Source organism: Scyliorhinus torazame, chromosome 11, assembly GCF_047496885.1.
Source record: "Scyliorhinus torazame isolate Kashiwa2021f chromosome 11, sScyTor2.1, whole genome shotgun sequence".
NCBI classification, from domain to species: domain Eukaryota; kingdom Metazoa; phylum Chordata; class Chondrichthyes; order Carcharhiniformes; family Scyliorhinidae; genus Scyliorhinus; species Scyliorhinus torazame.
Window position 1 is genome coordinate 248,308,030 of NC_092717.1, and position 25,006 is coordinate 248,333,035.

At 58.5% G+C, this 25,006-nt stretch overlaps 1 protein-coding gene across 2 annotated transcripts in view; it reads left to right on the top strand.

The window, feature by feature from the left end:
- The first annotated feature begins 10,469 nt into the window (after positions 1-10,469).
- The window catches only part of LOC140385913 (uncharacterized), a 54,943-nt gene continuing 40,406 nt past the window's right edge, over positions 10,470-25,006 (top strand). For both annotated transcript variants that reach the window (XM_072468558.1, XM_072468557.1), the window contains exon 1: positions 10,470-10,658. In XM_072468558.1, the coding sequence (XP_072324659.1) occupies positions 10,521-10,658 (138 nt within the window). In that variant the 5' untranslated portion in view covers positions 10,470-10,520. The remainder of the gene's footprint in view (positions 10,659-25,006) is intronic.

Below are 25,006 nucleotides of genomic sequence, written 5' to 3' on the forward strand. Positions count from 1 at the left end.
CCCTGAGTCTCTCTCTCTCTCTCTCTCTCTCTCTTGATCTCTCTCTCGACACCGCGCCCTGTCTCTGCTCTGGATCTCTCTCTCTCTCGACATGCGCCTTGTCTCTGCTCTGGGTCCTCTCTCTCGACACTGCGCCCCGTCTCTGCTCTGGGTCTCTCTCTCTCTCTCGACACTGCGCCCTGTCTCTGCTCTGGGTCTCTCTCTCTCTCTCTCGACACTTGTGCCCTCTCTCTGCTCTGTGTCCCTCTCTCTCTCTCTCTCTCTCTTGACAACTGCGCCCTGCCTCTGCTCTGGTCCCTCTCTCTCGACACTGCACCCTGTTTCTGCTCTGGGTCTCTCTCTCTCTCCACACTGCGCCCTGTCTCTGTTCCGGTCTCTCTCTCTCTCTCTCGACACTGCGCCCTGTCCTCTGCTCTGGGTCTCTCTCTCTCTCGACACTGCCGCTCTGTCTCTGCTCTGAGTCTCTCTCTCTCTCCTCTCTCTCTCTCTCTCTTGTCTCTCTCTCTCTCTCTCCTCTCTCGCTCCTCTCTCGACACCTGCGCCCTGTCTCTGCTCTGGGTCTCTCTCTCGACACTGCGCCCCTGTCTCTGCTCTGGGGTCTCTCTCTCTCTCTCTCTCTCTCTCTCGACACTGCCGCTCTGTCTCTGCTCTGTGTCTCTCTCTCTCTCTCTCTCGACACTGCGCCTCTGTCTCTGCTCTGAGTCTCTCTCTCTCTCTCTCTCTCTTCTCTCTCTCCTCTCTCTCTCTCTCTCTCTCCGACACTGCGCCCTGTCTCTGCTCTGGGTCTCTCTCTCGACACTGCGCCCTGTCTCTGCTCTGGGTCTCTCTCTCTCTCTCTCTCTCTCTCTCTCGACACTGCGCTCCTGTCTCTGCTCTGTGTGTCTCTCTCTCTCTCTTGACACTGTGCCCTGTCTCTGCTCTGGGTCTCTCTCTCTCTCTCTCGTCACTGTGCCCTGTCTCTGCTCTGGGACTCTCTCTCTCGACACCTGCGCTCTGCCTCTGCTCTGGTCTCTCTCTCTCTCTCTCTCTCTCTCTCTCTCTCTCTCTCACTCTCTCACTCTCTCTCTCTCTTCTCTCGAACCTGCGCCCTGTCTCTGCTCTGGGTCTCTCTCTCTCGACATCGCGCCCTTCCTCTGCTCTGGGGCTCTCTCTCTCTCTCTCTCTCTCTCTCTCTCCTCTCTCGACACTTGCGCCCTGTCTCTGTTCCGGTCCCTCTCTCTCTCTCTCGACACTGCGCCCTGTCTCTGCTCTGAGTCTCACTCTCTCTCTCTCTCTCTCTTGATCTCTCTCTCGACACCGCGCCCTGTCTCTGCTCTGGGGCTCTCTCTCTCTCTCTCTCCGCTGCTCTCTGTCTCTGCTCTGGGCCTCTCTCTCTCTCTCTCTCTCTCGACACTGCCGCCCTGTCTCTGCTCTGGGTCTCTCTCTCTCTCTCTCTCTCTCGACACTGCGCCCTGTCTCTGCTCTGGGTCTCTCTCTCTCTCTCTCTCTCTCTCTCTCTCTCTCTCTCTCTCTCTCTCTGGACACTGCGCCCTGAGTCTCTCTCTCTCTCTTGATCTCTCTCTCGACACCGTGGCCCTGTCTCTGCTCTCGGGCTCGCTCTCTCTCTCGACACAGCGCCCTGTCTTCTGCTCTGGGATTCTCTCTCTCTCTCTCTCGACATGCGCCTTGTCTCTGCTCTGGGTCTCTCTCTCGACACTGCGCCCCGTCTCTGCTCTGGGTCTCTCTTTTTCTCTCCTCTCTCTCTCTGTCGACACCGCGCCCTGTCTCTGCTCTGGGTCTCTCTCTCTCTCTCGACACTGCGCCCTGTCTCTGCTCTGGGTCTCTCTCTCTCTCTCGACACTTGTGCCCTCTCTCTGCTCTGTGTCCCTCTCTCTCTCTCTCTCTCTCTCGACACTGCGCCCTGCCTCTGCTCTGGGTCCCTCTCTCTCGACACTGCACCCTGTTTCTGCTCTGGGTCTCTCTCTCTCTCCACACTGCGCCCTGTCTCTGTTCCGGTCTCTCTCTCTCTCTCTCGACACTGCGCCCTGTCTCTGCTCTGAGTCTCTCTCTCTCTCGACACTGCGCTCTGTCTCTGCTCTGAGTCTCTCTCTCTCCCTCTCTCTCTCTCTCCTCTCGTCGACACTGCGCGCCTGTCTCTGCTCTGGGTCCTCTCTCTCTCTCTCCACTGCTCTCTGTCTCTGCTCTGGGGCCTCTCTCTCTCTCTCACTCCCCCTCTCGACACTGCGCCCCTGTCTCTGCTCTGGATCTCTCTCTCTCTCTCTCTCTCAAACACTGCGCCTTGTCTCTGCTGTGGATCTCTCTCTCTCTCTCTCAACACTGCGCCTTGTCTCTGCTCTGGATCCTCTCTCTCTCTCTCTCAACACTGCGCCTTGTCTCTGCTCTGGGTCTCTCTCTCGACACTGCGCCCCGTCTCTGCTCTGGGTCTCTCTCTCTCTCTCTCTCTATCTCTCTCTCTCGACTCTGCGACCTGTCTCTGCGCTGGGTCTCGCTCTCTCGCGACTGCGCCCTGTCTCTGCTCTGGGTCTCTCGCTCTCTCTCTCTCTCTCGACACTGCGCCCTGTCTCTGCTCTGGGTCTCTCTCTCTCTCCCTCTCTCTCTCTCTCTCTCTCTCTCTCTCTCTCTCTCTCTCCTCTCTCTCTCTCTCTCTCTCTCTCTCGACCACTGCGCCCTCTCTCTGCTCTGGGTCCCCTCTCTCTCTCTCGACACTGCGCCCTGTCTCTGCTCTGGGTCCCTCTCGCTCTCTCTCGACACTGCACCCTGTCACTGCTCTGGGTCCTCTCTCTCTCTCCACACTGCGCCCTGTCTCTGCTCTGAGTCTCACTCTCTCTCTCTCTCTCTCTCTCGACACTGCGCCCTGTCTCTGTTCCGGTCCCTCCTCTCTCTCTCTCTCTCTCTCCACTGCGCCCTGTCTCTGCTCTTGGATCTCTCTCTCTCTCTCTCTCTCTCTCTCTCGACACTGCGCCCTGTCTCTGTTCCGGTCCCTCTCTCTCTCTCTCGACACTGCGCCCTATCTCTGCTCTGAGTCTCACTCTCTCTCTCTCTCTCTCTCTCTCTTGATCTCTCTCTCGACACCGCGCCCTGTCTCTGCTCTGGGGCTCTCTCTCTCTCTCTCCTCTCCACTGCTCTCTGTCTCTGCTCTGGGCCTCTCTCTCTCTCTCGACACTGCGCCCTGTCTCTGCTCTGGATCTCTCTCTCTCTCTCTCTCTCGCGACTCTGCGACCTGTCTCTGCCCTGGGTCTTGCTCTCTCTCGACAACTGCGGCCCTGTCTCTGCTCTGGGTCTCTCTCTCTCTCTCTCTCTCTCTCTCTCTCTCTCTCCTCTCTCGACACTGTTGCCCTGAGTCTCTCTCTCTCTCTCTCTCTCTCTCTCTTGATCTCCTCTCTCGACACCGCGCCCTGTCTCTGCTCTCGGGCTCGCTCTCTCTCTCGACACAGCGCCCTGTCCTCTGCTCTGGATCTCTCTCTCTCTCTCGACATGCGCCTTGTCCTCTGCTCTGGGTCTCTCTCTCGACACTGCGCCCCGTCTCTGCTCTGGGTCTCTCTTTCTCTCTCTCTCTCTCCATCGACACCGCGCCCTGTCCCTGCTCTGGGTCTCTCTCTCTCTCTTGACACTGCGCCCTGTCTCTGCTCTGGGTCTCTCTCTCTCTCTCGACACTTGTGCCCTCTCTCTGCTCTGTGTCCCTCTCTCTCTCTCTCGACACTGCGCCCTGCCTCTGCTCTGGGTCCCTCTCTCTCGACACTGCACCCTGTTTCTGCTCTGGGTCTCTCTCTCTCTCCACACTGCGCCCTGTCTCTGTTCCGGTCTCTCTCTCTCTCTCTCTCTCTCTCGACACTGCGCTCTGTCTCTGCTCTGTGTCTCTCTCTCTCTCTCTTGACACTGTGCCCTGTCTCTGCTCTGAGTCACTCTCTCTCTCTCCCGACACTGCGCCCTGTCTCTGCTCTGGGTCTCTCTCTCTCTCTCTCTCTCTCTCGACACTGCGCTCTGTCTCTGCTCTGTGTCTCTCTATCTCTCTCTTGACACTGTGCCCTGTCTCTGCTCTGAGTCACTCTCTCTCTCTCCCGACACTGCAACCTGTCTCTGCTCTGGGTCTCTCTCTCTCTCTCTCTCTCTCTCTCTCGACACTGCGCCCTGTCTCTGCTCTGGGTCTCTCTCTCTCTCCCTCTCTCGAACCTGCGCCCTGTCTCTGCTCTGGGTCTCTCTCTCTCTCTCTCTCTCTCTCTCGTCACTGTGCCCTGTCTCTGCTCTGGGACTCTCTCTCTCGACACCTGCGCTCTGCCTCTGCTCTGGGTCTCTCTCTCTCTCTATCTCTCTCTCTCTCTCTCTCTCTCTCTCTCTCTCTCTCTCTCTCTCTCTCTCTCTCTATCTCGACACTGCGCCCTGTCTCTGCTCTGGGTCTCTCGCTCTCTCTCTCTCTCTCTCCCTCTCTCTCTCTCGAACCTGCGCCCTGTCTCTGCTCTGGGTCTCTCTCTCTCTCTCTCTCTCTCTCTCTCGACACCGCGCCCTGTCTCTGCTCTGGGGCTCTCTCTCTCTCTCTCTCTCTCTCTCCACTGCTCTCTGTCTCTGCTCTGGGCCTCTCTATCTCTCTCTCTCTCTCGACACTGCGCCCTGTCTCTGCTCTGGATCTCTCTCTCTCTCTCTCTCGACACTGCGCCCTGTCTCTGTTCTGGATCTCTCTCTCTCAACACTGCTCTCTGTCTCTGCTCTGGGCCTCTCTCTCTCTCTGTCTCTCTCTCTCTCTTTCTCGACACTGCGTCCCGTCTCTGCTCTGGGCCTCTCTCTCTCTCTCTCTTGATCTCTCTCTCGACACCGAGGCCCTGTCTCTGCTCTGGGGCTCTCTCTCTCTCTCTCTCTCTCTCCACTGCTCTCTGTCTCTGCTCTGGGCCTCTCTCTCTCTCTCTCTCTCTCGACACTGCGCCCTGTCTCTGCTCTGGAGATCTCTCTCTCCTCTCTCTCTCTCTCTCTCTCTCTCTCTCTCTCGACACTGTGCCTTGTCTCTGCTCTGGGTCTCTCTCTCTCTCTCGACACTGCGCCCTGTCTCTGCTCTGGGTCTCTCTCTCTCTCTCTCTCTCTCTCTCGACACTGCGCTCTGTCTCTGCTCTGTGTCTCTCTATCTCTCCCTTGACACTGTGCCCTGTCTCTGCTCTGAGTCACTCTCTCTCTCTCCCGACACTGCATGCTGTCTCTGCTCTGGGTCTCTCTCTCTCTCTCTCTCTCGACACTGCGCCCTGTCTCTGCTCTGGGTCTCTCTCTCTCTCCCTCTCTCTCTCTCTCTCTCGAACCTGCGCCCTGTCTCTGCTCTGGGACTCTCTCTCTCGACACCTGCGCTCTGCCTCTGCTCTGGGTCTCTCTCTCTCTCTCTCTCTCTCTCTCTCTCTCTCTCTCTCTCTCTCTCTCTCTCTCTCTCTCTCTCTCTCTCTCGACACTGTGCCCTCTCTCTGCTCTGGGTCCCTCTCTCTCTCTCGACACTGCGCCCTGTCTCTGCTCTGGGTCCCTCTCGCTCTCTCTCGACACTGCACATTGTCTCTGCTCTGGGTCTCTCTCTCTCTCCGCACTGCGCCCTGTCTCTGTTCCGGTCCCTCTCTCTCTCTCTCAACACTGCGCCCTGTCTCTGCTCTGAGTCTCACTCTCTCTCTCTTGATCTCTCTCTCCACACTGCGCCCTGTCTCTGTTCCGGTCCCTCTCTCTCTCTCTCTCCACTCCGCCCTGTCTCTGCTCTGGATCTCTCTCTCCCTCTCTCTCTCTCTCTCTCTCTCTCTCTCTCTTCTCTCTCTCTCTCTCTCGACACTGCGCCCTGTCTCTGCTCTGGATCTCTCTCTCTCTCTCTCTCAACACTGCGCCTTCTCTCTGCTCTGGGCCTCTCACTCTCTCTCTCGACACTGCGCCCCGTCTCTGCTCTGGGCCTCTCTCTCTCTCTCTCTCTCTCTCTTGATCTCTCTCTCGACACCGCGCCCTGTCTCTGCTCTGGGGCTCTCTCTCTCTCCACTGCTCTCTGTCTCTGCTCTGGGCCTCTCTCTCTCTCTCTCTCTCTCGACACTGCGCCCTGTCTCTGCTCTGGGTCTCTCTCTCTCTCTCTCTCTCTCTCTCTCTCTCTCTCTCTCTCTCTCTCTCTCTCGACACTGTGCCCTCTCTCTGCTCTGGGCCTCTCACTCTCTCTCTCGACACTGCGCCCTGTCTCTGCTCTGGGTCCCTCTCGCTCTCTCTCCACACTGCGCCCTGTCTCTGTTCCGGTCCCTCTCTCTCTCTCTCAACACTGCGCCCTGTCTCTGCTCTGAGTCTCACTCTCTCTCTCTTGATCTCTCTCTCGACACCGCGCCCTGTCTCTGCTCTGGGGCTCTCTCTCTCTCTCTCTCTCCACTGCGCCCTGTCTCTGCTCTGGATCTCTCTCTCCCTCTCTCTCTCTCTCTCTCTCTCTCTCTCTCTGTCTCTCTCTCGACACTGCGCCCTGTCTCTGTTCCGGTCCCTCTCTCTCTCTCGACACTGCGCCCTGTCTCTGCTCTGAGTCTCACTCTCTCTCTCTCTCTCTTGATCTCTCTCTCGACACCGCGCCCTGTCTCTGCTCTGGGGCTCTCTCTCTCTCTCTCTCCACTGCTCTCTGTCTCTGCTCTGGGCCTCTCTCTCTCTCTCGACACTGCGCCCTGTCTCTGCTCTGGATCTCTCTCTCTCTCTCTCTCTCTCTCTCTCTCTCTCTCTCTCTCTCTCTCTCTCTCTCTCGACACTGTGCCTTGTCTCTGCTCTGGGTCTCTCTCTCTCTATCTCTCTCTCGACTCTGCGACCTGTCTCTGCCCTGGGTCTTGCTCTCTCTCGACACTGCGCCCTGTCTCTGCTCTGGGGCGCTCTTTCTCTCTCTCTCTCCACTGCTCTCTGTCTCTGCTCTGGGCCTCTCTCTCTCTCTCTCTCTCTCTCTCTCTCTCTCGACACTGCGCCCTGTCTCTGCTCTGGGTCTCTCTCTCTCTCTCGACACTCCGCCCTGTCTCTGCTCTGAGTCTCTCTCTCTCGACACTGCGCCCTGTCTCTGCTCTGGGTCTCTATCTCTCTCGACTCTGCGCTGGGTCTCGCTCTCTCTCTCTCGAGACTGCGCCCTGTCTCTGCTCTGCGTCTCTCTCTCTCTCGACACTGCGCCCTGTCTCTGCCCTGGGTCTCTCTCTCTCTCTCTCTCTCGACACTGCGCCCTGTCTCTGATCTGGGTCTCTCTCTCTCTCGACACTGTGTTCTGTCTCTGCTCTGGGTCTCTCTCTCTCTCTCTCTCTCTATCTCTCTCTCGACACTGCACCCTGTCTCTGCTCTGGGTCTCTCTCTCTCTCTCTCTCGACACTGCGCTCTGTCTCTGCTCTGGGTCTCTCTGTCTCTCTCGACACTGCGCCCTGTCTCTTCTCTTGTTCTCTTTCTCTCTCTCTCTCTCTCTCCATCTCCCTCTCTCTCTTGACACTGCGCTCTGTCTCTGCTCTGGGTCTCCCTCTCTCTCTCTCTCTCTCTCTCTCGACCCTGCGCTCTGTCTCTGCTCTGGGTCTCACTCTCTCTCTCTCGACACTGCGCCCCGTCACTGCTCTGGGGCTCTCTGTCTCTCGACACTGCGCTCTGTCTCTGCTCTGGGTCTCTGTCTCTCTCTATCTCTATCTCGACACTGCTCTCTGTCTCTGCTCTGGGTCTCTCTCTCTCTCTCCACACTGCACCCCGTCTCTGCTCTGGGGCTCTCTCTCTCTCTCTCTCTCTCTCTATCTCTCTCTCTCTCTGTCTCGACACTGCACCCTGTCTGTGCTCTGGGTCTCTCTCTCGACACTGCACCCTGTCTCTGCTCTGTGTCTCTCTCTCTCGACACTGCCCTGTCTCTGCTCTGGGTCTCTCTCTCTCTCCTCTATCTCTCTCTCGACACTGCACCCTGTCTCTGCTCTGGGTCTCTCTCTCGACACTGCGCCCTGTCTCTGCTCTGGGTCTCTCTCTCTCTTTCTCTCTCTCTCTCTCTCTCTATTTCGACACTTCCCCCTGTCTGTGTTCTGGGTCTCTCTCTCTCTCGAAACTGCGCACTATCTCTGCTCGCGGTCTCTCTCTCTTTCTCTCCCTCCCTCTCTCTCTCTCGACACTGTGCTCTGTCTCTGCTCTGGGCCTCTCTCTCTACACTGCACCCTGTCTCTGCTCTGGGTCTCTCTCTCTCTCGACACTGCACCCTGTCGCTGCTCTGCGTCTCTCTCTCTCTCTCTCGACACTGTGCCCTGTCTTTGCTCTGCGTCTCTCTCTCTCTCTCTCTCTCTCTCTCGACACTGTGCCCTGTCTCTGCTCTGCGACTCTCTCTCTCGACACTGCGCCCTGTGTCTGCTCTGGGGCGCTCTCTCTCTTTCGGCACCGCGCAGACTGTGCCCTGTCTCTGCTCTGGGTCTCCCTTTCTCTCTCTCTCTCTCTCTCTCTCTCTCTCTCTCTCTCTCTCTCTCTATTTCGACACTGCACCCTGTCTGTGCTCTGGGTCTCTCTCTCTCTCTCTCGACACTGCGCTCTGTCTCTGCTCTGGGTCTCTCTCTCTCTCTCTCGACACTGCGCCCTGTCTCTGCACTGGGTCTCTCTCTCTCGACACTGCGCCCAGTCTCTGCTCTGGGTCTCTCTCGACACAGCACTCTGTCTCTGCTCTGGGTCACTCTCTCTATCGCGACACTGCGCCCTGTCTCTGCACTGGGTCTCTCTCTCTCTCGACACTGCGCCCTGTCTCTGCTCTGGGTCGCTCTCTCTCTCTCTCTCGACACTGCACTCTGTCTCTGCTCTGGGTCACTCTCTATCTCGACACTGCACTCTGTCTCTGCTCTGGGTCTCTCTGTCTCTCTCGACACTGCGCCCTGTCTCTGCTCTGGGTCTCTCTCCCTCTCTCTCTCTCTCTCTCTCTCTCTCTCTCTCCCTCTCTCACTCTCTCACTCTCTCACTCTCTCTCTCTCTCTCTATCTCGTCACTGCGCTATGTCTCTGCTCTGGGTCTCTCTCTCTCTCTCGACACTGCGCCCTGTCTCTGCTCTGGGTCTCTCTCTCTCTCCCGCTCTCTCGCTCTCTCTCTCTCTCTCTCTCTCGAACCTGCGCCCTGTCTCTGCTCTGGGTCTCTCACTCTCTCTTTCTCGACACTGCGCCCTGTCTCTGCTCTGGGTCTCTATCTCTCTCTCTCTCTCTCTCGACACCGCGTCCTGTCTCTGCTCTGGGGCTCTCTCTCTCTGTGTCTCGACACTGCGCCCTGTCTCTGCTCTGGGTCTCTCTCCCTCTCTCTCTCTCTCTCTCTCTCTCTCCCTCTCTCACTCTCTCTCTCTCTCTCTCTCTCTCTATCTCGTCACTGCGCTATGTCTCTGCTCTGGGTCTCTCTCTCTCTCTCGACACTGCGCCCTGTCTCTGCTCTGGGTCTCTCTCTCTCCCGCTCTCTCGCTCTCTCTCTCTCTCTCTCTCTCTCGAACCTGCGCCCTGTCTCTGCTCTGGGTCTCTCACTCTCTCTTTCTCGACACTGCGCCCTGTCTCTGCTCTGGGTCTCTATCTCTCTCTCTCTCTCTCTCGAACCTGCGCCCTGTCTCTGCTCTGGGGCTCTCTCTCTCTCTCTCTCTCTCTCTCTCTCCACTGCTCTCTGTCTCTGCTCTGGGTCTCTCTCTCTCTCTCGACACTGCGCTCTGTCTCTGCTCTGGGTCTCTCTCTCGACACTGCACTCTGTCTCTGATCTGGGTCTCTCTCTCGACACTGCGCCCTGTCTCTGCTCTGGGTCTCTCTCGCTCTCTCCACACTGCGCCCTGCCTCTGCTCTGGGTCACTCTCTCTCTCTCTCTCTCTCGACACTGCGCTCTGTCTCTGCTCTGGGTCTCTCTCTCTTTCGACACTGCGCTCTGTCTCTGCTCTGGGTCTCTCTCTCTCGACACTGCGCTCTGTCTCTGCTCTGGGTCTCTCTCTCTCTCGACACTGCACTCTGTCTCTGCTCTGGGTCTCTCTCTCTCTCTCGACACTGCGCTCTGTCTGTGCGCTGGGTCTCTCTCTCGATGACGTTGAAGAAACCTTCAACAGGAGTCAGCAAGTCAGTGTTGGAGTTTGGAAATTGTGTCACTGCCTTCTTACCCTTTGTTTATGAGATAGTCTCGTTGTCCATAGTGTTCGAGGGTGTTTTGTTGTTTTTTGTGATTTATGGGATGTGGGCGTCGCTGGTCAGACCAGCATTCACTACCCATCCTGAATTGCCCCTTCAGAAGGTGGGGGTGAGGTGCCTTCTTGAAACGCTGCAGTCCTTCAGGTGTAGGTACACCCACCGTGCTGTTAGGGAGGGAGTTCCAGGATGTTGCCCCAGTGACAGTGAAGGAACGGCGATATATTTCCCAGTCAGGGTGGTGAGTGACTTGGAGGGGAACCTCCAGGTGGTGGGTTCCCAGGTATCTGCTGCTCTTGTCCTTCTAGATGGTCGTGGTGGTGGGTTTGGAATTAGTCACATGGTCCATCGTGTTCAAGCTGTTTCATTCTCTCTCTTTAAGGTTTGAATTCTCTTTCTCACCTGATCTTGGACCAGACCAAAGTAAGCGATTCAGGAATGATGGATTATCTGACAGGTGCTCCTGCGTCACTTGTTCACCTCAGTCTGAATCAGACCAGCATCAGTGAGAAAATGCTGACAGTTTTACCTGAAACCGTTCCACAACTGCGATTACTGAGCATCAAAGAGACCAAGGTCAGTCAGTGAGCTATCTGAAACAACCCTGAACTGTGACAAAACTCAGCAGATGAAGATTATCAGAAGAAGAGGCTATTCTGATCTGTAACTCCTATTTATCCTATGTAACCCTGAATCCATTTACCCAACAAAAATCGATCAATCCCAGTCTTGATAGTTTGAGTTCGCACACAGGCCCACCAGCTTTTTGGGGGAAGAGAGACGTGGATTTCCACTTTGTGTAAAGGTGTATCAGTGGGTCAGCTTTGCAGACATGCGATGGGCCTCGGCTTGGAAAGGGGGACGAGATACTGTCCACTCCCCAGAAGACCCAGTGCTTTCTGCTCCATCGTGACCCAGTGCCCTCTCTCCGTCGTGACCCAGTGTTCTCTGCTCCATCCTGACCCAGTGCTCTCTGCTCCATCGTGACCCAGTGCTCTCTGCTCCATCGTGACCCAGTGCTCTCTGCTCCATCGTGACCCAGTGCTTTCTGCTCCATCGTGACCCAGTGCCCTCTCTCCGTCGTGACCCAGTGTTCTCTGCTCCATCGTGACCCAGTGCTCCCTGCTCCATCGTGACCCAGTGCCCTCTCTCCATCGTGACCCAGTGCCCTCTCTCCATCGTGACCCAGTGCCCTCTCTCCATCGTGACCCAGTGCCCTCTCTCCATCGTGACCCAGTGCATTCTCTCCATCGTGACCCAGTGCCCTCTCTCCATCGTGACCCAGTGACCGCTCTCCATCGTGACCCAGTGCCCTCGGCTCCATCGTGACCCAATGCCCTCTCTCCATCGTGACCCAGTGCTCTCTGCTCCATCGTGACCCAGTGCTCTCTGCTCCATCGTGACCCCGTGCCCTCTGCTCTATCCTGACCCAGTGCTCTCTGCTCCATCCTGACCCAGTACTCTCTGCTCCATCCTGACCCAGTGCTCTCTGCTCCATCCTGACCCAGTGCTCTCTGCTGCATCCTGACCCAATGCTCTCTGCTCCATCGTGACCCAGTGCTCTCTGCTCCATCGTGACCCAGTGCTCTCTGCTCCATCGTGACCCAGTGCTCTCTGCTCCATCGTGACCCAGTGCTCTCTGCTCCATCGTGACCCAGTGCTCTCTGCTCCATCGTGACCCAGTGCTCTCTGCTCCATCGTGACCCAGTGCTCTCTGCTCCATCGTGACCCAGTGCTCTCTGCTCCATCGTGACCCAGTGCTCTCTGCTCCATCGTGACCCAGTGCTCTCTGCTCCATCGTGACCCAGTGCTCTCTGCTCCATCGTGACCCAGTGCTCTCTGCTCCATCGTGACCCAGTGCTCTCTGCTCCATCGTGACCCAGTGCCCTCTGCTCCATCGTGACCCCGTGCCCTCTGCTCCATCCTGACCCCGTGCCCTCTGCTCCATCCTGACCCAGTGCTCTCTGCTCCATCCTGACCGAGTGCTCTCTGCTCCATCGTGACCCAGTGCTCTCTGCTCCATCGTGACCCAGTGCCCTCTCTCCATCGTGACCCAGTGACCTCTCTCCATCGTGACCCAGTGCTCTCTGCTCAATCGTGACCCCGTGCCCTCTGCTCCATCGTGACCCCGTGCCCTCTGCACTATCCTGACCCAGTGCTCTCTGCTGCATCGTGACCCTGTGCTCTCTGCTCCCAATCGTGACCAGTGCTCTCTGCTGCATCGTGACCCAGTGCTCTCTGCTCCCAATCGTGACCCAGAGCGATCTCCTCCATCGTGACCCAGTGCTCTCTGCTCCATCGTGACCCACTGCTCTCTGCTCCATCGTGACCCACTGCTCTCTGCTCCATCGTGACCCAGTGCTCTCTGCTCCATCGTGACCCAGTGCTCTCTGCTCCATCGTGACCCAGTGCTCTCTGCTCCATCCTGACCCAGTGCTCTCTGCTCCATCCTGACCCAGTGCTCTCTGCTCCATCCTGACCCAGTGCCCTCTGCTCCATCCTGACCCAGTGCTCTCTGCTCCATCGTGACCCAGTGCACTCTCTCCATTGTGACCCAGTGCCCTCTCTCCATTGTGTCCCAGTGCTCTCTGCTCCATCGTGACCCAGTGCTCTCTGCTCCATCCTGACCCAGTGCCCTCTGCTCCATCGTGACCCAGTGCACTCTCTCCATTGTGACCCAGTGCCCTCTCTCCATTGTGTCCCAGTGCTCTCTGCTCCATCGTGACCCAGTGCTCTCTGCTCTATCGTGACCCAGTGCTCCCTGGTCCCCATCCTGACCCAGTGCCCTCTCTCCATCGTGACCCAGTGCTCTCTGCTCCATCGTGACCCAGGGCTCTCTGCTCCATCGTGACCCAGTGCTCTCTGCTCCATCGTGACCCAGTGCTCTCTGCTCCATCCTGACCCATTGCTCTCTGCTCCATCGTGACCCAGTGCCCTCTCTCCATCGTGACCCAGTGCTCTCTGCTCCATCGTGACCCAGTGGTCTTTGCTCCATCGTGACTTAGTGCTCTCTGCTCTATCGTCACCCAGTGCTCTCTGCTCCATCGTGACCCAGTGCTCCCTGGTCCCCATCGTGACCCAGTGCTCTCTGCTCCATCGTGACCCAGTGCTCTCTGCTCCCAATCGTGACCCAGTGCTCTCTGCTCCATCGTGACCCAGTGCTCTCTGCTCCATCGTGACCCAGTGCTCTCTGCTCCATCGTGACCCAGTGCTCTCTGCTGCATCGTGACCCAGTGCTCTCTGCTCCATCGTGACCCAGTGCCCTCTCTCCATCGTGACCCAGTGCTCTCTGCTCCATCGTGACCTAGTGCTCTCTGCTCCATTGTGACCCAGTGCTCTTTGCTCCATCGTGACCCAGTGCTCTCTGCTCGATCGTGACCCAGTGCTCTCCGCTCCATCGTGACCCAGTGCTCTCTGCTCGATCGTGACCCAGTGCTCTCTGCTCCATCGTTACCCAATGCTCTCTGCTCCCAATCGTGACCCAGTGCTCTCTGCTCCCAATCGTGACCCAGTGCTCTCTGCTCCCAATCGTGACCCAGTGCTCTCTGCTCCATCGTGACCCAGTGCTCTGTGCTCCATCGTGACCCAGTGCTCTGTGCTCCATCGTGACCCAGTGCTCTGTGCTCCATCGTGACCCAGTGCTCTCTGCTCCATCGTGACCCAGTGCTCTCTGCTCCATCGTGACCCAGTGCTCTCTGCTCCATCGTGTCCCAGTGCTCTCTGCTCCATCGTGACCCAGTGCTCTCTGCTCCATCGTGACCCAGTGCTCTCTGCTCCATCGTGACCCAGTGTTCTCTGCTCCATCGTGACCCAGTGCTCTCTGCTCCATCGTGACCCAGTGCTCTCTGCTCCATCGTGACCCAGTGTTCTCTGCTCCATCGTGACTCAGTGCTCCCTGGTCCCCATCGTGACCCAGTGCTCTCTGCTCCATCGTTACCCAATGCTCTCTGCTCCCAATCGTGACCCAGTGCTCTCTGCTCCCAATCGTGACCCAGTGCTCTCTGCTCCATCGTGACCCAGTGCTCTGTGCTCCATCGTGACCCAGTGCTCTGTGCTCCATCGCGACCCAGTGCTCTGTGCTCCATTGTGACCCAGTGCTCTGTGCTCCATTGTGACCCAGTGCTCTCTGCTCCATCGTGACCCAGTGCTCTCTGCTCCATCGTGACCCAGTGCTCTCTGCTCCATCGTGTCCCAGTGCTCTCTGCTCCATCGTGACCCAGTGCTCTCTGCTCCATCGTGACCCAGTGCTCTCTGCTCCATCGTGACCCAGTGTTCTGTGCTCCATCGTGACCCAGTGCTCTCTGCTCCATCGTGACCCAGTGCTCTCTGCTCCATCGTGACCCAGTGCTCTCTGCTCCATCGTGACCCAGTGTTCTCTGCTCCATCGTGACCCAGTGCTCTCTGCTCCATCGTGACCCAGTGCTCTCTGCTCCATCGTGACCCAGTGCTCTCTGCTCCATCGTGACCCAGTGCTCCCTGGTCCCCATCGTGACCCAGTGCTCTCTGCTCCATCGTGACACAGTGCTCTCTGCTCCCAATCGTGACCCAGTGCTCTCTGCTACATCGTGACCCTGTGCTCTCTGCTCCCAATCGTGACCCAGTGCTCTGTCCTCCATCGTGACCCAGTGCTCTGTGCTCCATCGTGACCCAGTGCTGTCTGCTCCATCGTGACCCAGTGCTGTCTGCTCCATCGTGACCCAGTGCTCTCTGCTCCATCGTGACCCAGTGCTCTCTGCTCCATCGTGACCCAGTGCTCTCTGCTCCATTGTGTCCCAGTGCTCTCTGCTCCATTGTGTCCCAGTGCTCTCTGCTCCATCGTGACCCAGTGCTCTCTGCTCCATCGTGACCCAGTGCTCTCTGCTCCATCGTGACCCAGTGCTCTCTGCTCCATCGTGACCCAGTGTTCTCTGCTCCATCGTGACCCAGTGCTCTCTGCTCCATCGTGACCCAGTGCTCTCTGCTCCATCGTGACCCAGTGTTCTCTGCTCCATCGTGACCCAGTGTTCTCTGCTCCATCGTGACCCAGTGCTCTCTGCTCCATCGTGACCCAATGCTCTCTGCTGCATCGTGACCCAGTGCTCTCTGCTCCATCGTGACCCAGTGCCCTCTCTCCATCGTGACCCAGTGCTCTCTGCTCCATCGTGACCCAGTGCTCTCTGCTCCATCGTGACCCAGTGCTCTCTGCTCCATCGTGACCCAGGGCTCTCTGCTCCATCGTGACCCAGTGCTCTCTGCTCCATCGTGACCCAGTGCTCTCTGCTCCATCGTGACCCAGTGCTCTCTGCTCCATCGTGACCCAGTGCTCTCTGCTCCATCCTGACCCAGTGCTCTCTGCTCCATCCTGACCCAGTGCTCTCTGCTCCATCCTGACCCAGTGCTCTCTGCTCCATCGTGACCCAGTGCTCTCTGCTCCATCGTGACCCAGTGCTCTTTGCTCCATCGTGACTTAGTGCTCTCTGCTCTATCGTGACCCAGTGCTCTCTGCTCTATCGTGACCCAGTGCTCTCTGCTCCATCGTGACACAGTGCTCTCTGCTCCCAATCGTGACCCAGTGCTCTCTGCTACATCGTGACCCTGTGCTCTCTGCTCCCAATCGTGACCCAGTGCTCTGTCCTCCATCGTGACCCAGTGCTCTGTGCTCCATCGTGACCCAGTGCTGTCTGCTCCATCGTGACCCAGTGCTGTCTGCTCCATCGTGACCCAGTGCTCTCTGCTCCATCGTGACCCAGTGCTCTCTGCTCCATCGTGACCCAGTGCTCTCTGCTCCATTGTGTCCCAGTGCTCTCTGCTCCATTGTGTCCCAGTGCTCTCTGCTCCATCGTGACCCAGTGCTCTCTGCTCCATCGTGACCCAGTGCTCTCTGCTCCATCGTGACCCAGTGCTCTCTGCTCCATCGTGACCCAGTGTTCTCTGCTCCATCGTGACCCAGTGCTCTCTGCTCCATCGTGACCCAGTGCTCTCTGCTCCATCGTGACCCAGTGTTCTCTGCTCCATCGTGACCCAGTGTTCTCTGCTCCATCGTGACCCAGTGCTCTCTGCTCCATCGTGACCCAATGCTCTCTGCTGCATCGTGACCCAGTGCTCTCTGCTCCATCGTGACCCAGTGCCCTCTCTCCATCGTGACCCAGTGCTCTCTGCTCCATCGTGACCCAGTGCTCTCTGCTCCATCGTGACCCAGTGCTCTCTGCTCCATCGTGACCCAGGGCTCTCTGCTCCATCGTGACCCAGTGCTCTCTGCTCCATCGTGACCCAGTGCTCTCTGCTCCATCGTGACCCAGTGCTCTCTGCTCCATCGTGACCCAGTGCTCTCTGCTCCATCCTGACCCAGTGCTCTCTGCTCCATCCTGACCCAGTGCTCTCTGCTCCATCCTGACCCAGTGCTCTCTGCTCCATCGTGACCCAGTGCTCTCTGCTCCATCGTGACCCAGTGCTCTTTGCTCCATCGTGACTTAGTGCTCTCTGCTCTATCGTGACCCAGTGCTCTCTGCTCTATCGTGACCCAGTGCTCTCTGCTCCATCGTGACCCAGTGCTCCCTGGTCCCCATCGTGACCCAGTGCTCTCTGCTCCATCGTGACCCAGTGCTCTCTGCTCCCAATCGTGACCCAGTGCTCTCTGCTCCATCGTGACCCTGTGCTCTCTGCTCCCAATCGTGACCCAGTGCTCTGTCCTCCATCGTGACCCAGTGCTCTCTGCTCCATCGTGACCCAGTGCTCTCTGCTGCATCATGACCCACTGCTCTCTGCTCCATGGTGACCCAGTGCTCTCTGCTCCTTCGTGACCCAGTGCTCTCTGCTCCTTCGTGACCCAGTGCTCTCTGCTCCATCGTGACTTAGTGCTCTCTGCTCTATCGTGACCCAGTGCTCTCTGCTCCATCGTGACCCAGTGCTCCCTGGTCCCCATCGTGACCCAGTGCTCTCTGCTCCATCGTGACCCAGTGCTCTCTGGTCCCAATCGTGACCCAGTGCTCTCTGCTCCATCGTGACCCTGTGCTCTCTGCTCCCAATCGTGACCCAGTGCTCTCTGCTCCATCGTGACCCAGTGCGCTCTGCTCCATCGTGACCCAGTGCTCTCTGCTCCATCGTGACCCAGTGCGCTCTGCTCCATCGTGACCCAGTGCGCTCTGCTCCATCGTGACCCAGTGCGCTCTGCTCCATCGTGACCCAGTGCTCTCTGCTCCATCGTGACCCAGTGCTCTCTGCTCCATCGTGACCCAGTGCTCTCTGCTCCATCGTGATACAGTGCTCTCTGCTCCATCGTGACCCAGTGCTCTCTGCTCCATCGTGACCCAGTGCTCTCTGCTCCATCGTGACCCAGTGCCCTCTGCTCCATCGTGACCCAGTGCTCTCTGCTCCATCGTGACCCAGTGCTCTCTGCTCCATCGTGACCCAGTGCTCTCTGCTCCATCGTGACCCAGTGCTCTCTGCTCCATCGTGACCCAGTGCTCTCTGCTCCATCGTGACCCAGTGCTCTCTGCTCCCTCGTGACCCAGTGCTCTCTGCTCCATCGTGACCCAGTGCTCTCTGCTCCATCGTGACCCAGTGCTCTCTGCTCCATCGTGACCCAGTGCTCTCTGCTCCATCGTGACCCAGTGCTCTCTGCTCCATCGTGACCCAGTGCTCTCTGCTCCATCGTGACCCAGTGCTCTCTGCTCCATCCTGACCCAGTGCTCTCTGCTCCATCGTGACCCAGTGCTCTCTGCTCCATCGTGACCCAGCGCTCTCTGCTCCATTGTGACCCAGTGCTCTCTGCTCCATCCTGACCCAGTGCTCTCTGCTCCATCCTGACCCAGTGCTCTCTGCTCCATCCTGACCCAGTGCTCTCTGCTCCATCGTGACCCAGTGCTCTCTGCTCCATCGTGACCCAGTGCTCTCTGCTCCATCGTGACCCAGTGCTCTCTGCTCCATCGTGACCCAGTGCTCTCTGCTGCATCATGACCCACTGCTCTCTGCTCCATGGTGACCCAGTGCTCTCTGCTCCTTCGTGACCCAGTGCTCTCTGCTCCTTCGTGACCCAGTGCTCTCTGCTCCATCGTGACTTAGTGCTCTCTGCTCTATCGTGACCCAGTGCTCTCTGCTCCATCGTGACCCAGTGCTCCCTGGTCCCCATCGTGACCCAGTGCTCTCTGCTCCATCGTGACCCAGTGCTCTCTGGTCCCAATCGTGACCCAGTGCTCTCTGCTCCATCGTGACCCTGTGCTCTCTGCTCCCAATCGTGACCCAGTGCTCTCTGCTCCATCGTGACCCAGTGCGCTCTGCTCCATCGTGACCCAGTGCGCTCTGCTCCATCGTGACCCAGTGCTCTCTGCTCCATCGTGACCCAGTGCGCTCTGCTCCATCGTGATCCAGTGCGCTCTGCTCCATCGTGACCCAGTGCGCTCTGCTCCATCGTGACCCAGTGCTCTCTGCTCCATCGTGACCCAGTGCTCTCTGCTCCATCGTGACCCAGTGCTCTCTGCTCCATCGTGATACAGTGCTCTCTGCTCCATCGTGACCCAGTGCTCTCTGCTCCATCGTGACCCAGTGCTCTCTGCTCCATCGTGACCCAGTGCCCTCTGCTCCATCGTGACCCAGTGCTCTCTGCTCCATCGTGACCCAGTGCTCTCTGCTCCATCGTGACCCAGTGCTCTCTGCTCCATCGTGACCCAGTGCTCTCTGCTCCATCCTGACCCAGTGCTCTCTGCTCCATCGTGACCCAGTGCTCTCTGCTCCATCGTGACCCAGCGCTCTCTGCTCCATTGTGACCCAGTGCTCTCTGCTCCATCCTGACCCAGTGCTCTCTGCTCCATCCTGACCCAGTGCTCTCTGCTCCATCCTGACCCAGTGCTCTCTGCTCCATCGTGACCCAGTGCTCTCTGCTCCATCGTGACCCAGTGCTCTCTGCTCCATCGTGACCCAGTGCTCTCTGCTCCATCGTGACCCAGTGCTCTCTGCTGCATCATGACCCACTGCTCTCTGCTCCATGGTGACCCAGTGCTCTCTGCTCCTTCGTGACCCAGTGCTCTCTGCTCCTTCGTGACCCAGTGCTCTCTGCTCCATCGTGACTTAGTGCTCTCTGCTCTATCGTGACCCAGTGCTCTCTGCTCCATCGTGACCCAGTGCTCCCTGGTCCCCATCGTGACCCAGTGCTCTCTGCTCCATCGTGACCCAGTGCTCTCTGGTCCCAATCGTGACCCAGTGCTCTCTGCTCCATCGTGACCCTGTGCTCTCTGCTCCCAATCGTGACCCAGTGCTCTCTGCTCCATCGTGACCCAGTGCGCTCTGCTCCATCGTGACCCAGTGCGCTCTGCTCCATCGTGACCCAGTGCTCTCTGCTCCATCGTGATCCAGTGCGCTCTGCTCCATCGTGATCCAGTGCGCTCTGCTCCATCGTGACCCAGTGCGCTCTGCTCCATCGTGACCCAGTGCTCTCTGCTCCATCGTGACCCAGTGCTCTCTGCTCCATCGTGACCCAGTGCTCTCTGCTCCATCGTGATACAGTGCTCTCTGCTCCATCGTGACCCAGTGCTCTCTGCTCCATCGTGACCCAGTGCTCTCTGCTCCATCGTGACCCAGTGCCCTCTGCTCCATCGTGACCCAGTGCTCTCTGCTCCATCGTGACCCAGTGCTCTCTGCTCCATCGTGACCCAGTGCTCTCTGCTCCATCGTGACCCAGTGCTCTCTGCTCCATCGTGACCCAGTGCTCTCTGCTCCCTCGTGACCCAGTGCTCTCTGCTCCATCGTGACCCAGTGCTCTCTGCTCCATCGTGACCCAGTGCTCTCTGCTCCATCGTGACCCAGTGCTCTCTGCTCCATCGTGACCCAGTGCTCTCTGCTCCATCGTGACCCAGTGCTCTCTGCTCCATCGTGACCCAGTGCTCTCTGCTCCATCGTGACCCAGTGCTCTCTGCTCCATCCTGACCCAGTGCTCTCTGCTCCATCGTGACCCAGTGCTCTCTGCTCCATCGTGACCCAGCGCTCTCTGCTCCATTGTGACCCAGTGCTCTCTGCTCCATCCTGACCCAGTGCTCTCTGCTCCATCCTGACCCAGTGCTCTCTGCTCCATCCTGACCCAGTGCTCTCTGCTCCATCGTGACCCAGTGCTCTCTGCTCCATCGTGACCCAGTGCTCTCTGCTCCATCGTGACCCAGTGCTCTTTGCTCCATCGTGACTTAGTGCTCTCTGGTCCCAATCGTGACCCAGTGCTCTCTGCTCCATCGTGACCCTGTGCTCTCTGCTCCCAATCGTGACCCAGTGCTCTCTGCTCCATCGTGACCCAGTGCTCTCTGCTCCATCGTGACCCAGTGCGCTCTGCTCCATCGTGACCCAATGCGCTCTGCTCCATCGTGACCCAGTGCGCTCTGCTCCATCGTGACCCAGTGCTCTCTGCTCCATCGTGACCCAGTGCTCTCTGCTCCATCGTGACCCAGTGCTCTCTGCTCCATCGTGATACAGTGCTCTCTGCTCCATCGTGACCCAGTGCTCTCTGCTCCATCGTGACCCAGTGCTCTCTGCTCCATCGTGACCCAGTGCCCTCTGCTCCATCGTGACCCAGTGCTCTCTGCTCCATCGTGACCCAGTGCTCTCTGCTCCATCGTGACCCAGTGCTCTCTGCTCCATCGTGACCCAGTGCTCTCTGCTCCATCGTGACCCAGTGCTCTCTGCTCCCTCGTGACCCAGTGCTCTCTGCTCCATCGTGACCCAGTGCTCTCTGCTCCATCGTGACCCAGTGCTCTCTGCTCCATCGTGACCCAGTGCTCTCTGCTCTATCGTGACCCAGTGCTCTCTGCTCCATCGTGACCCAGTGCTCTCTGCTCCATCCTGACCCAGTGCTCTCTGCTCCATCGTGACCCAGTGCTCTCTGCTCCATCGTGACCCAGCGCTCTCTGCTCCATCGTGACCCAGCGCTCTCTGCTCCATCCTGACCCAGTGCTCTCTGCTCCATCGTGACCCAGTGCTCTCTGCTCCATCATGACCCAATGCTCTCTGCTCCATCGTGACCCAGTGCTCCCTGGTCCCCATCGTGACCCATTCCTCTCTGCTCCATCTTGACCCAGTGCTCACTGCTCCATCGTGACCCAGTGCTCTCTGCTGCATCGTGATCCAGTGCTCTCTGCTCCCAATCGTGACCCAGTGCTCTCTGCTGCATCGTGACCCAGTGCTCTCTGCTCCCAATCGTGACCCAGAGCTCTGTCCTCCATCGTGACCCAGTGCTCTGTGCTCCATCGTGACCCAGTGCTCTCTGCTGCATCGTGACCCACTGCTCTCTCCACCATCGTGACCCAGTGCTCTCTGCTCCATCGTGACCCAGTGCTCTCTGCCCCATCGTGACCCAGTGCTCTCTGATCCCAATCGTGACCCAGTGCCCTCTGCTCCATCGTGACCCAGTGCCCTCTGCTCCATCGTGACCCAGTGCCCTCTGCTCCATCGTGACCCAGTGCCCTCTGCTCCATCGTGACCCAGTGCTCTCTGCTCCATCGTGACCCAGTGCCCTCTGCTCGATCGTGACCCAGTGCTCTCTGCTCCATCGTGACCCAGTGCTCTCTGCTCCATCGTGATCCAGTGCTCTCTGCTCCATCGTGACCCAGTGCTCTCTGCTCCATCGTGACCCAGTGCTCTCTGCTCCATCGTGACCCAGTGCTCTCTGCTCCATCGTGACCCAGTGCTCTCTGCTCCATCGTGACCCAGTGCTCTCTGCTGCATCGTGCCCCAGTGTTCGCTGCTCCATCGTGACCCAGTGCTCTCTGCTCCATCGTGACCCAGTGCTCTCCGCTCCATCGTGACCCAGTGCTCTCTGCTCCATCGTGACCCAGTGCTCTCTGCTCCGTCGTGACACAGTGCTCTCTGCTCCGTCGTGACCCAGTGCTCTCTGCCCCATCGTGGCACAGTGCTCTCTGCTCCATCGTGACCCAGTGCTCTCTGCTCCATCGTGACCCAGTGCTCTCTGCTCCGTCGTGACCCAGTGCTCTCTGCTCCGTCGTGACCCAGTGCTCTCTGCTCCATCGTGATACAGTGCTCTCTGCTCCATCGTGACCCAGTGCTTTCTGCTCCCAATCGTGAACCAGTGCTCTCTGCTGCATCGTGACCCAGTGCTTTCTGCTCCCAATCGTGAACCAGAGCGATCTCCTCCATCGTGACCCAGTGCTCTCTGCTCCATCGTGATCCAGTGCTCTCTGCTCCATCGTGATCCAGTGCTCTCTGCTCCATCGTGATCCAGTGCTCTCTGCTCCATCGTGACCCAGTGCTCTCTGCTCCATCGTGACCCAGTGCTCTCTGCTCCATCGTGCCCCAGTGTTCTCTGCTCCATCGTGACCCAGTGCTCTCTGCTCCATCGTGACCCAGTGCTCTCTGCTCCCAATCGTGACCCAGTGCTCTCTGCTACATCGTGACCCTGTGCTCTCTGCTCCCAATCGTGACCCAGTGCTCTGTCCTCCATCGTGACCCAGTGCTCTGTGCTCCATCGTGACCCAGTGCTGTCTGCTCCATCGTGACCCAGTGCTCTCTGCTCCATCGTGACCCAGTGCTCTCTGCTCCATCGTGACCCAGTGCTCTCTGCTCCATTGTGTCCCAGTGCTCTCTGCTCCATCGTGACCCAGTGCTCTCTGCTCCATCGTGACCCAGTGCTCTCTGCTCCATCGTGACCCAGTGCTCTCTGCTCCATCGTGACCCAGTGTTCTCTGCTCCATCGTGACCCAGTGCTCTCTGCTCCATCGTGACCCAATGCTCTCTGCTGCATCGTGACCCAGTGCTCTCTGCTCCATCGTGACCCAGTGCCCTCTCTCCATCGTGACCCAGTGCTCTCTGCTCCATCGTGACCCAGTGCTCTCTGCTCCATCGTGACCCAGTGCTCTCTGCTCCATCGTGACCCAGGGCTCTCTGCTCCATCGTGACCCAGTGCTCTCTGCTCCATCGTGACCCAGTGCTCTCTGCTCCATCGTGACCCAGTGCTCTCTGCTCCATCGTGACCCAGTGCTCTCTGCTCCATCCTGACCCAGTGCTCTCTGCTCCATCCTGACCCAGTGCTCTCTGCTCCATCCTGACCCAGTGCTCTCTGCTCCATCCTGACCCAGTGCTCTCTGCTCCATCCTGACCCAGTGCTCTCTGCTCCATCGTGACCCAGTGCTCTCTGCTCCATCGTGACCCAGTGCTCTTTGCTCCATCGTGACTTAGTGCTCTCTGCTCTATCGTGACCCAGTGCTCTCTGCTCCATCGTGACCCAGTGCTCCCTGGTCCCCATCGTGACCCAGTGCTGTCTGCTCCATCGTGACCCAGTGCTCTCTGCTCCCAATCGTGACCCAGTGCTCTCTGCTCCATCGTGACCCTGTGCTCTCTGCTCCCAATCGTGACCCAGTGCTCTGTCCTCCATCGTGACCCAGTGCTCTCTGCTCCATCGTGACCCAGTGCTCTCTGCTGCATCATGACCCACTGCTCTCTGCTCCATGGTGACCCAGTGCTCTCTGCTCCATCGTGACCCAGTGCTCTCTGCTCCATCGTGACCCAGTGCTCTCTGCTCCATCGTGACTTAGTGCTCTCTGCTCTATCGTGACCCAGTGCTCTCTGCTCCATCGTGACCCAGTGCTCCCTGGTCCCCATCGTGACCCAGTGCTCTCTGCTCCATCGTGACCCAGTGCTCTCTGGTCCCAATCGTGACCCAGTGCTCTCTGCTCCATCGTGACCCTGTGCTCTCTGCTCCATCGTGACCCAGTGCGCTCTGCTCCATCCTGACCCAGTGCTCTCTGCTCCATCCTGACCCAGTGCTCTCTGCTGCATCCTGACCCAATGCTCTCTGCTCCATCGTGACCCAGTGCTCTCTGCTCCTTCGTGATCCAGTGCTCTCTGCTCCATCGTGACCCAGTGCTCTCTGCTCCATCGTGATCCAGTGCTCTCTGCTCCATCGTGACCCAGTGCTCTCTGCTCCATCCTGACCCAGTGCTCTCTGCTCCATCGTGACCCAGTGCTCTCTGCTCCATCGTGACCCAGTGCTCTCTGCTCCATCGTGACCCAGTGCTCTCTCCTCCATCGTGACCCAGTACTCTCTGCTCCATCGTGACCCAGTGCTCTCTGCTCCATCGTGACCCAGTGCTCTCTGCTCCATCGTGACCCAGTGCTCTCTGCTCCATCGTGACCCAGTGCTCTCTGCTCCATCGTGACCCAGTGCTCTCTGCTCCATCGTGACCCAGTGCTCTCTGCCCCATCGTGACCCAGTGCTCTCTGCTCCCAATCGTGACCCAGTGCTCTCTGCTCCGTCGTGACCCAGTGCTCTCTGCTCCGTCGTGACCCAGTGCTCTCTGCTCCATCGTGATACAGTGCTCTCTGCTCCATCGTGACCCAGTGCTTTCTGCTCCCAATCGTGAACCAGTGCTCTCTGCTGCATCGTGACCCAGTGCTTTCTGCTCCCAATCGTGAACCAGAGCGATCTCCTCCATCGTGACCCAGTGCTCTCTGCTCCATCGTGATCCAGTGCTCTCTGCTCCATCGTGATCCAGTGCTCTCTGCTCCATCGTGATCCAGTGCTCTCTGCTCCATCGTGACCCAGTGCTCTCTGCTCCATCGTGACCCAGTGCTCTCTGCTCCATCGTGCCCCAGTGTTCTCTGCTACATCGTGACCCTGTGCTCTCTGCTCCCAATCGTGACCCAGTGCTCTGTCCTCCATCGTGACCCAGTGCTCTGTGCTCCATCGTGACCCAGTGCTGTCTGCTCCATCGTGACCCAGTGCTCTCTGCTCCATCGTGACCCAGTGCTCTCTGCTCCATCGTGACCCAGTGCTCTCTGCTCCATTGTGTCCCAGTGCTCTCTGCTCCATCGTGACCCAGTGCTCTCTGCTCCATCGTGACCCAGTGCTCTCTGCTCCATCGTGACCCAGTGCTCTCTGCTCCATCGTGACCCAGTGTTCTCTGCTCCATCGTGACCCAGTGCTCTCTGCTCCATCGTGACCCAATGCTCTCTGC